This window comes from Myotis davidii, unplaced genomic scaffold (assembly GCF_000327345.1).
Source record: "Myotis davidii unplaced genomic scaffold, ASM32734v1 scaffold604, whole genome shotgun sequence".
Taxonomy (NCBI): Eukaryota; Metazoa; Chordata; class Mammalia; order Chiroptera; family Vespertilionidae; genus Myotis; species Myotis davidii.
This window is the reverse complement of record NW_006294875.1, coordinates 182,231-193,314: the sequence shown is the minus strand read 5'-3', so window position 1 is coordinate 193,314 and position 11,084 is coordinate 182,231. Positions and strand designations below refer to the sequence as shown.

Below are 11,084 nucleotides of genomic sequence, written 5' to 3'. Positions count from 1 at the left end.
CAATAAAGATTTAATTAAAAAATATATATATATGGTCAACTAATATGTGACAGGGAGGCCAAGATTACTCAGTGGGGAAAGGACTGTCTCTTCAATAAATGGTGCTGGGAAAACTGGATATCTACATGTGAAAGAATGAAATTGGACTGCTATCTTAAACACCACTCACAAAAATTAACTTGAAATGGATTAAGAACATAAACATAAGACCTGAAATCATAATACTCCTAGAAGAAAACAAAAATAAAAAGCTCCTGATAGTGGTCTTGGCAATGATTTTTTTGGATCTGACACCAAAAGCACAAACAACAAAAGCAAAAAACCACAACTACATGGAAAAGCTTCTGCACAGCCCAGTTTAATCTCCTCTCTGCCTACCAACAAAGATGGGTGCTTTCTCTGCTGAGAGCCACATGCTTGGAAACTGTAGAAATAGTATGCTCCAAGATTCTAATGCAGCAATAAATGTACAAGAAAACAGGATTTCTAAAACTTAATTATATGACAACATGGATCACCCTGAGAACATTAGGTTAAGTGAGGAAAATCAAGCAGAGAAAGATAAATGCTGTATGATAGATCACTTAAATGTGGATACTAAAAAAGCTCTTAAAAACAGAGTAAAATGGTGGTTACCAGAGGATGACAGGAGGGGAAATAGAACAGATATTGTTGACTGGTACAAACTTGCAATGAATACTACGGCCATATTGTACTACTCAGATATTGTGGGTTCAGTTCCAGACCACCACAATAAAGTGAATATTGCAATAAAAAGTCACAAACTTTTTGTTTTCTTATTGCATATCACGTTATGGTTACGCTATACTGTAGCCTATTAAGTGTTCAATAGCATCATGTCTAATAAAATAATGTACAGCCTTGCCAGTTTGGCTCAGTGGTTGAGTATTGACCTATGAACCAAGAGGTCCCTGGTTCTATTCCCCAGTCAGGACACATGCCCAGGTTGTGGGCTCCATCCCCAGTGTGGAACGTGCAGGAGACAGCCAACCAATGAGTCTCTCTCATCATTGATGTTTCTCTCTTTCTTTCCCTCTCCCTTACTCTCTGAAATAAAAAAATATTTTTAATAAAAATATATTTTTAATCAATAAAAAACTTACTTTAAAAAAATATATACATGCCTTAATTAAAAAACATTTAGCTAAAACCTGCTAACCATAAAAATATAGGAATCTTCTGTACAGCAGAAGAAACAACAAAATGAAAAGGCAACCTATGGAATGGGAGAAAATACCTGCAAACCATATATATGATAAGCGGTTACTATCCAATTATATAAGGAACTCATACAATTCAACAGCAATAAAACAAACAATCCAATTTAAAAATGGGCAGAAGTCGTGAATAGACATTTTTCCAAAGACATCCAAATGGCCAAGAAGTACATGAAAAGGTATTCAATATCACTAATCATCAGGGCAGCAGATTTTCAACTGGTGTGCTACAAGAATTTATCACGGGCACTGACCTCTTTTCCCTTAGATTGTCAAATGAAAAAAAAAATGACAACAGCCAACACAACAATAGCAGCCTGGTGTGAATGAGTCAAAATCATACCTTTTCTTTTTGGTTGGATCAGCAAAAAATATTTTTGGCATGCAGGAGAATTTTACTAATTAGTTTGTGTGCACCATGAGATGAAAAAGGTTGAAACATCACTGCATCAGGGTAATGCAAACAAAAACCACAGTGAGATACTACCTCATTAGAATGACTATTATAAAAAAAAACTAGAGGCCTGGTGCACAAAATTTGTGTGCACAGGAAGGGGGGGAGGATGTCTGACTGATGGCTTAGGCTGAGAGGTGCTCCCCCTGTGGGATCGGGCTGAAACTGCCTCTCCGACATCCCCCGAAGGATCCTGGATTGCGAGAGGGCGCAGGCCAGGCTGAGGGACCCCACTGGTGCACGACTGGGGCCGGGGAGAGATGCGGGAGGTTGGCCAGCCAGGGAGGGACTAAAGGAGGGCTCCAGGGAGTGGCCAACCCGTCTCAGTCCCAATCGGCCAGACCACAGCAGCAAGCTAACCTACCAGTTGGGAGTGTCTGCCCCCTGGTGGTCAGTGCATGTCATAGCGAGCAGTTGAGTGGCCTTAGCATATCATTAGCATATTACGCTTTAATTGGTTGAATGGCCGACCAGACACTTAGCATATTAGGCTTTTATTATATAGGATAATAAGAGAACAAATATTGATAAGAATGTGGATAAAAGATAATCCTGTGCAGTGTTGGTGGGGATGTAAATTGGTACAGTATGGAGGTTTCTAAAAAAATAAAAAATAGTGTTACCATATAATCCAGCAATCCCATTTCTGGGCATATATCTGAAAGAGATGAAATCACTATCTCAAAGAAGTATCTGCACTCACACTGCACTGGAGCATTATTCACAATAGCCAAGATATGGAAACAACCTAAGTGTCCATCGACAGATGAATGAATAAAGAAAATGTGGTGTATGTACACAACGGAATATTATTCAGCCATAAAAAAAGGAAATCTTTCCATTTGTGATAACATGGATGTACCTTTAGAGCATATGCTAAGTGATATAATTCAGACAGAGCAAGACAAATACTGTATGATCTCACTTATATATATGTGCAATCTAAAGAGATAAAATCATAGAAACAGAGTAAAATGCTACTTGCCAGAGATGAGGCATGGGGAAAACGAGGAGATGTTGTCAAAGGGTACAAACTTTGTTATAAGATGAATAAGTTTCAGGGATCTAATATACAGCATGGTGACTATAGTCAACAATACTGTACCATATACAAAAAGAAAAAAAGAATGGGCCCTAACCAGTTTGGCTCAGTGGATAGAGTATCAGCCTGAGGACTGAAAGGTCCCAGAGGTTTGATTCTGGTCAAGGGCATGTACTTTGGTTGCAGGCACATCCCTAGTAGTGGGCGTGCAGGAGGCAGCTGATTGATGTTTCTCTCTCATCGATGTTTCTAACTCTCTATCCCTCTCCCTTCCTCTCTGTAAAAAATCAATAAATAAAATATATTAAAAAAAAAAGAATGGGAAAAGTAGGGAGAGCCCCATTAAAAACACCACCCCACAGCTCTACCTGGGAGTAGCACTGTATAGTCCCAATGGGCAGTTTTTAAAATGGGCTATGTTCTCAGAGCACAAACTTTCGAAGATTTTAGGTTCTACTATGAGATTGACATTTTGTAGGTCAAAGAAGTCAACTTTCAACAATTTCATGAGGTTCTACTTAATACAAAAAAATTTAAATCTGAAGATTTATCCTTTTTTCTTTAATTGGAAAATTAGCTGACACACATGGGAACAGACTGACAAAGGGAGGAAATACCTGGGATATTGGAAGGGGGACATTGCAGATGGTATGACCAATCATCCTAGTCTGCCTGAGACCTAAGTGTTTCCTGGGATGCAGCACTTCAAGTGCTAAAACCAGAAAAGTCCTAGGCAAATGGGGACGAGTTGGTCACCCTAAATGAAGAGGAAAACTCTAGGACAGTGGTTCTCAGCCTTCTGGCCCTTTAAATGCAGTTCCTCATGTTGTGACCCAACCAGAAAATTATTTTCGTTGCTATTTCATAACTATAATGTTGCTACTGTTATGAATCATCATGTAAATATCTGATACGCAGGATGGTCTTAGGCGACCCCTGTGAAAGGGTCGTTCGACCGCCAAAGGGGTCGTGACCCACAGGTTGAGAACCGCTGCTCTAGGAGAAACACGTGATCTACTCTCAGTTCTAGCTGGGAACAAGCAGAAGCATCTTAGGAGATTCAAGGTATATATCAAATGAACCACAGATTTTTCTTATAAATTGTACTATAACCTGCTGTCAAATTACCTGCTGTTTTAGTTGTACTTCTTGCTGTCTCATTTGTTCATATTTGTGCCTCGATTCTGTTGCTTCCTTTAACAACTAGAAAACAGAAACATTCTGGCAAAATACTAATCGTAATTACAAGTATGACTACAATGTGAAATGACTTGATAAGCGTAATCCTCCCAATCATTGTTTTATTAAGAACCCCAAGTCTATAGGTGAAATGTTGTTACACCAAGTGCCAGTTACCTATATCTTCGATCTGTACCACTTATTAACACATAGGAATGTAGGAATAATCTTACTCCTTAGAAAATGTACTGTGGAGGCCTAATAATAGGTTTAAAAAATTCAAGACTAAATTTTTGTATTTTAGGTAAAAAATAATTCGAAGTCTGGTATTAGCAGAAAACATGGCTAGGAATCTTGACATATGGGTGCATTAGAAAGCCCCTCTACTCCACAGAGGCAAGATGAAAGGGTAGGGTATGGAGCTAAGCAACAAAATCAGAGACCTGGTTTCTGATTACTTTTTAAAAAGTGTGTGGGTGGGGGGGGGGGGAGCCTTAATTTATTTGAGCTTCAAGAAAATTATATAATGAAGTTGCATAGTAGGCATCTATGAAATGCAGTCCCTGAAGTAAAATGTCATACATAGTCCAAATAAGCCTCAAAAAGTCCTTAAACCAACCAGAAAACATATATGTATAATGTGCATGTGGATGCATAAATGAAATTACATTCCAAATCTGGAAATAACACCCACGTTTTTAGTTACACCTGGGATAGCACTGTCAGTTCAGACGACAGGATCACGTTGTGGGAACAATGCGTCTCCTCTTAACCCTACATGCACACTCAATGTGACCTGTTCACATCATGAGGGCCACTCAGGAAGGAGTCTTCATGCCAGACCAGCCTTGGGGCCTAGCTAATTTGAGGGAAAGCTGGATGGAACAGTCTTCATTATCATAACCATTTCTCTCTCTCTTTTTTTTTTTGTTAAGCACATATAGTTGAATTGCCAGGTGTTAAATATACATACCCACCCAATGAAATCCCACTGTATTCACAATTATAGACAGGCAATATAATCTAAGCATATACGTACTCTGAGAACAATGCTGAGTGATTAGGGTATAGAGAATTTTGTTAAAATTTTTATCAGAAAATTATACAAGTAAACAAATAGTTTCCCTAGTTTCAAGGTACTTTATTGAAAACAAAATGTAACAGTATTATATGAGACCCATGTTTGGTAAGCTTGGGTAATATTAAACTGAATTGCCAAATTTAATGTACTAAATACTGGTATTATTCTTGAACTTGGTGGCCATTACCTAAAAGTGAAATAAACATTCTAAGCATAGAAAAGTCAAACAAGTGCAAGTCTTTCCAGTAATGTGGTCTAATCTCTCTAGTAATTCTATACAAAAAATTAATAGAAATAAAAAGCCTAATGCTTTCTAACACACACATACCCTTCTCAATCTAGAGCAAAATACAAAAGAAAACATTAAAAAACAAAACAATTACCATGACCCAGGTACTACAATATATGTAGAATAAGTTAACATATTTTAAATGGCTTTGGTTACAATTAGGCAATAATTTCTTTTTAAGAAACAGAACTTACAAACTCTCTCTCTCTCTGATGTTTTTCATCAGCTTCCTTTATCAGCTGTGAGGTCTGGTGAAGCTTGACATCCACAAGCTGTTGTTGTACTTCCTTATGTTTGAACACCTTATCAATATGCTGCAGGGAAAGTCAAATTCTCCCATCACTTAATGAAAATGGAGCACAACTAGGAAACGTAACACGAGTTACAATGCCTGGCTTCTTACTCTACTTTCCCCACTAATGCCACCAGAGCTAATGACTGTGCCTTTCTGTCTGGCACCTCAAAAATGGGGCCCTCTCCTAACACCCCATTCCCTCTCTTTTGGAGGTGGGCAATCAAGCACCTTGGCAGCCGCATGCCAGTACTTCCAATTTCTAAAATTATTTTTAAAATATTTCTAGTGATATTAGAGAAGGGGAGGAGAGAGCTAGAAACATTAATGATGAGAAAGAATCATCTATCGGCTGACTTCTGCACACCCCCTACTGGGGATCGAGCCCGCAACCTGGGCATGTGCCCTGACAGGGAATTGAACTGTGACCTCCTGTTCACAGGTCAATGCTCAACCAATGAGTCACCCTGGCTGGGCCATCTTTTTCTTGATACAGTCTGAGCCTCACCATCATACTAAGTAGGTCAGAAATAGGAGGTACAGCCCGGCCAGTGTGGCTCAGTAGATAGATAAGGAGCTCAAACTGTTAACTCATGTATCATATACAGAATTTCTGTAGACTTTTTTTCCGTGTTAAATTTTTCCAATTTCTTAGTTGAAAGAAGCATGCTATGAAGGCAGGCATGGTCTCAGGCAGATGCCCCTCATCCTTGCTGAATCCTAGTCCTCTACCTATGTGGAGACAGCCATGCCCACACTGCAGTTATAAAAGCCAATCCAATAGTTACACTATGTAAGGTGTATGGAGCCCAGCACATAGTAGCCATTTGGTAAAAGGCTGTTATTATTTCCACGGAAAACTGTGATGTGGTTATTTATGTATAATAAAAGACAGATTATCCCTTCTCAGTTGCAGAAAGAGTAACTCTTCCTACCAAAGAAAGAATATCCAATAATGTTCAAATTAATGACACAAGTAATGTGACTTAAACATGATTTTCAAATTTTCTATAACTACAATGTGGCAGACTGTCATATTAAACAACAAAACTAAAAGAATTGTAAAAAAACTGAGGGCTTTATACTCTAATAGAAATTTTATTCTTTACAACAAAAAGATTCTTCAATAAACACATTCTAAGACTAAAGAGCAAAAAGAAATCTTTGTTATAGACTTGAGATACACCAAATAGTGAAAAAGATGGACTTTATGTGAATCTTGATCCAAATAATTTTTCTTTTAAAAAGGGGATGCCCGAACAGGTTTGGCTCAGTGGATAGAGTGTCAGCCTGCGGACTCAAGGGTCCCGGGTTCAATTCGTCAGGGGCATGTACCTTGGTTGCGGGCACATCCGCCGTGGGGAGTGTGCAGGAGGCAGCTGATCGATGTTTCTAACTCTCTATCCCTCTCCCTTCCTCTCTGTAAAAAATCAATTAAAATATATTTTTTAAAAATAAGTAAATAAAAAGGGGAGAGCCCTGGCTGGTGTTGCTCAGTGGTAGGAACGCCATATTGTGCACTGAAAGGTCACAGGTTCAATTCCCAGTCAGGGCAAATACTTACATTGTGGGTTCAGTCCCAGTTGGGGAACATACAAGAGGCAAACAATCAATCAATTTTTTTCTCTCTCACATCTATGTTTCTCTCTCTTTCTCTCTCTAAAATAAAAAATCATATCCTCAGGTGAGGATTAAAAAAATAATTTTTTTTTAATTTATAAAAGGGGAGAGAATCAGAAAAATGTGGACAGTAACTAGACATTTAACATTAAGTAATTATTGTTAATTTTTAGTTGTGAAAATGGTATTGTGGGTAAGCTTAAAAAAGGATCCTTATTTTTTTGAAATATCTTTTCAAATATATATGAATGGAATAATATGGCACCTTGGATTTGCTTCAAAATAACCCAGGAGACAAAGAAAAAAAGTAAACAAACAAACAAAAAAGAACAAAATAACCCAGGGGAAGGTCACAGGAATATAGCTGAAACTATGAGTTCATCTACTGAATCCAGGTGACATATTTTCTCTCTACTTTTGTTTAAGTCTGCAATTGCCCATAATAAAAAGTAAAAAGTGATGAGTGATTAAAATAAAATGATTTTAGAAACTGTTTCTGAAGGGCTATATGTAAAATTCTAAATTAATATAATCTAAAGTTTGTCTTGTAAACTGGATACAGTAACCCAGAGCAGATGCCACAATCTTTTTTTTTTTATTTTAATCAATCATTTAATTCTTTTTATGGAAGGAATACAACACAGATAAAAGCACAATATTTTATTAACTTAAAAGGCGGGGGAGGCCCTGGCACAGTAGCTCAGTTGGTTAGAGGGTCGTCCCAATAAACTAAGATTGCGGGTCCGATCCTCAGTAAGGGCACATGCAAGAAATCAACCAATGGCCTGGCTAGTGTGGCTCAGTGGTTGAGCATCTACCCATGAACCAGGAGGTCTGGTTCGATTCCTGGTCAGGGCACATGCCCAGGTTGCAGGCTCTGATCCCCAGTAGGGAGGGCATGCAGGAGGCAGCCGATCAATGATTCTCATCATCAATGTTTACATCCCTTTCCCTTCCTCTAGGAAATCAATAAAAACATATTTTAAAAATAAATTAAAAATAAATAAAATAAATAAAACCCCTAATACCGATGCCAGGTCTGTGTGCCTCAGTGGTTGAGTGTCGAACACATGCACCAAGAGGTTGCCAGTTTGATTCCCAGTCAAGGCACATGCCAGGGTTGTGGGCTTGATCCCCAGGATGGGCATGCAAGAAGCAGCCAATCAATGATTCTCTCTCATCATTGATGTATCTATCTCTCTCTCCCTTCCTTTCTCTGAAATCAATAAAAACATATTAAAATTAAAAAAAACACACCAAGACAAAAACATGCCCAGTCGATGTGGCTCAGTAGTTGAGCATCAACCCATGAACCAATAAGTCATGGTTTGATTCCTGGTCAGGGAACATGCCCAAGTTGCAGGCTCTGATCCCCAGTAGGGTGGCATACAGAAGGCAGCCAATCGCTGTTTCTCTCTCATTGATGTTTCTATCACTCTCCTTTCCTCTCTGAAATCAATAAAAATAAATTTTAAAAAAAAAGAGGCCCGACTTCCACTATGCATACACAAAAGTTGTACAACACGATGTGACAAGTTTTACATGTTTAGTAGTGAATGGTGAAAAGGAGTTGCTAATGAGAAGCTGTTGAAACAAACAAAATGGCTTTACCTCCTCCCTCATTGAGTACTGTTCGATGAGCTTCTTCAGCTTCTCTCCCAATTCAATATTCTCCTGGCGGAGTCTGGCATTGTGTATGTCATGCTGTTCCAGCTGTGCTTGGATTTCATTTAAAGTAATTTGGAAGTGCGCGGTTGCTTCTTTACGTCTTTCTTCTTCCTCTCGGGCCTGCTGCACATTTTCTTCCTGATTATGGAAAATAATTGGTTAATGGTATAGACCTATGAATAACGTGCTCACAAAAGCTACTGCTACATGGGTTCATTTACTGCTGCCCTGAAGTGATACTTCTGAACTCTAATTCCTTCCCTTTAGTTACAACCAGAAGGCTATCATTTAAAAGCAAGCAGCTTTTCCTAAGTAGTTGGAACAATGGGAGAGATGCAAACTGCCCTGCTATAATAAGTACCATGTGACCATCTGAAATACACTATACTGCTAGACAAGTAAGGAGCTTGTCCACCCAGCCAGCTTCCTCCATCTATGTTCACAAGTACCCCCCTCACTGGTTCTATCTTAAAGCAGCCCCAAGAGAGAGATCCCTTCTTAGGATATACCTTCTACTTTCTAGGGGCAAGAGGACAAATGGAATCTGTATCTTAAAAAGCCTATTTCCAACTCTTGCTAGGATACATGCATTAAAAGACTATTACATGTCTAAACAAATAACAGTCCAAACAAAATATTGATTTGCTATGGGGGGGGGGGGGGATATCACCTATTTTAATTAACATCTAAATCCAAAGGTTCGAAAGCAAAGAAAAAACCATAGGCTCCCACATCAGGTGCAGATCCATCTCCTGAGTGCTCCTGTATTCTAGGCTTTGGGGGTGTGCTGTGGTGGGAAAGTCTGAGGAGATCCTGCTCAGTGAAAATCAAACTGAACTCTGCAAGAGGAAGGACCTGCCCTGTGTCTCTGCTCTTTTTCCTTCTTCCACTGTTGGTACCAATTAATCTTTGGGTGCCTGCTCCCTCTTCCTTTATAATCGGCCAACTGCTCTTCTAAAAGTACTCAGGAACTGGGTATCTGGCATGGGCAAAGGCAGCTTGGCAAGGCAGCTGAGTAACAGCCCAAAGGGGGGGCAGTAGGGGGCTCAGCACGTGCTTTCCCTTCCCAGGCTCATTCTGCCTCTGGTCTGTTCCCACTTGGTTCTCATCGCATGTCATATTCTCACACGTGGTAATGAACTACATCAGTGCTCAGCAGAAAACTGGCAACTTTGAGCTTCCTAAGCCATAGCTCCAAGCAGGAGAGCTTGCTCTAAATACCTATCTCATCTAGAACCCCATGAGCACCTATGAGGGACCCTAAGCATCAGATCAAGCAAAAGAGTAAGATGGTAACTCTGTCTCCAAGTAGACACAGGAATTATTATTTTAAACTAGAGGCCTGGTGCACAACAATTCGTGCACTGGGGTGGGGGTGGGGGGTCCCTCAGCCCAGCCTGCACCCTTTCGCAGCCTGCGCCCTTGAGGGACGTCCAAATGATGGCTTAGGCTCAGCTGGGCATCCTTAGCGCTGCGCCGTGGAAGTGGGCCACTGCACTCGCCAGCTGTCAGCCCGGCTTATGGCTAAGTGGTGCTCCCCCTGCGAAAGGGCACTGACCACCAGGGACAGCTACTGTGTGGAGGTCATTCTGCCATTCGGTCAATTTGCATATTACCCTTTTATTATATAGGACTAGAGGCCCAGTGCACAAAAATTTGTGCACTCGGCGGGGAGGGGGGGTTCCTCAGACCGGCATGTGCCCTCTCGCAGTCTGGGACCCTTTGGGAGATAACGACCTGCTGGCTTAGGCCTGCTCCCGGGTGGCAGAGGGCAGGCCCAATCCCTAGGTGCAGCCCCTGGTCGGGCTCAGAGCAGGGCCGATTAGGGAGTTGGGGCGCCCCCCCGTAATGCACAGAGCAGGGCGGATTGGGAGTTCGCGATGCCACCCTCAGTCACGCTCAGGGTAGGGCCGATGGGGGGGTTGGGGCACCGCCCCGTCACACTCAAGGCAGGGTCGATGGGGAGGTTGCGGCGCCATCCCCTGTCACGCACAGAGCAGGGCCAATCAGGGGGGGTGGGGCTCCGTACCCTGTCATACACAGAGCAGGGCCCATCAGGGGGTTGGGGCGCCGCCACTGTCACACTCAGGGCAGGGCCAATGGGGAGGTTATGGCTCTACCCCGTCACACACAGAGTAGGGCCCGTGGGGGTGGTTTGGGGCACCACACCCTGTCACGAACAGAACAGGGTGGATAGGGAGGTTGGGGCCCACCCCCCCGT

General features: G+C 41.2%; 1 protein-coding gene across 8 annotated transcripts in view; it reads right to left on the bottom strand.

Moving 5' to 3' along the window:
• TXLNG (taxilin gamma) overlaps positions 1 to 11,084 on the bottom strand; it is a 56,060-nt gene that overhangs the window by 14,896 nt on the left and 30,080 nt on the right. For all 8 annotated transcript variants that reach the window (XM_015567619.1, XM_006769427.2, XM_015567623.1 and 5 more), the window contains 3 exons: positions 8,807 to 9,001; positions 5,478 to 5,597; positions 3,863 to 3,937 (listed from right to left, as the gene is read on the bottom strand). In XM_015567619.1, the coding sequence (XP_015423105.1) occupies positions 3,863 to 3,937; positions 5,478 to 5,597; positions 8,807 to 9,001 (390 nt within the window). The remainder of the gene's footprint in view (positions 1 to 3,862; positions 3,938 to 5,477; positions 5,598 to 8,806; positions 9,002 to 11,084) is intronic.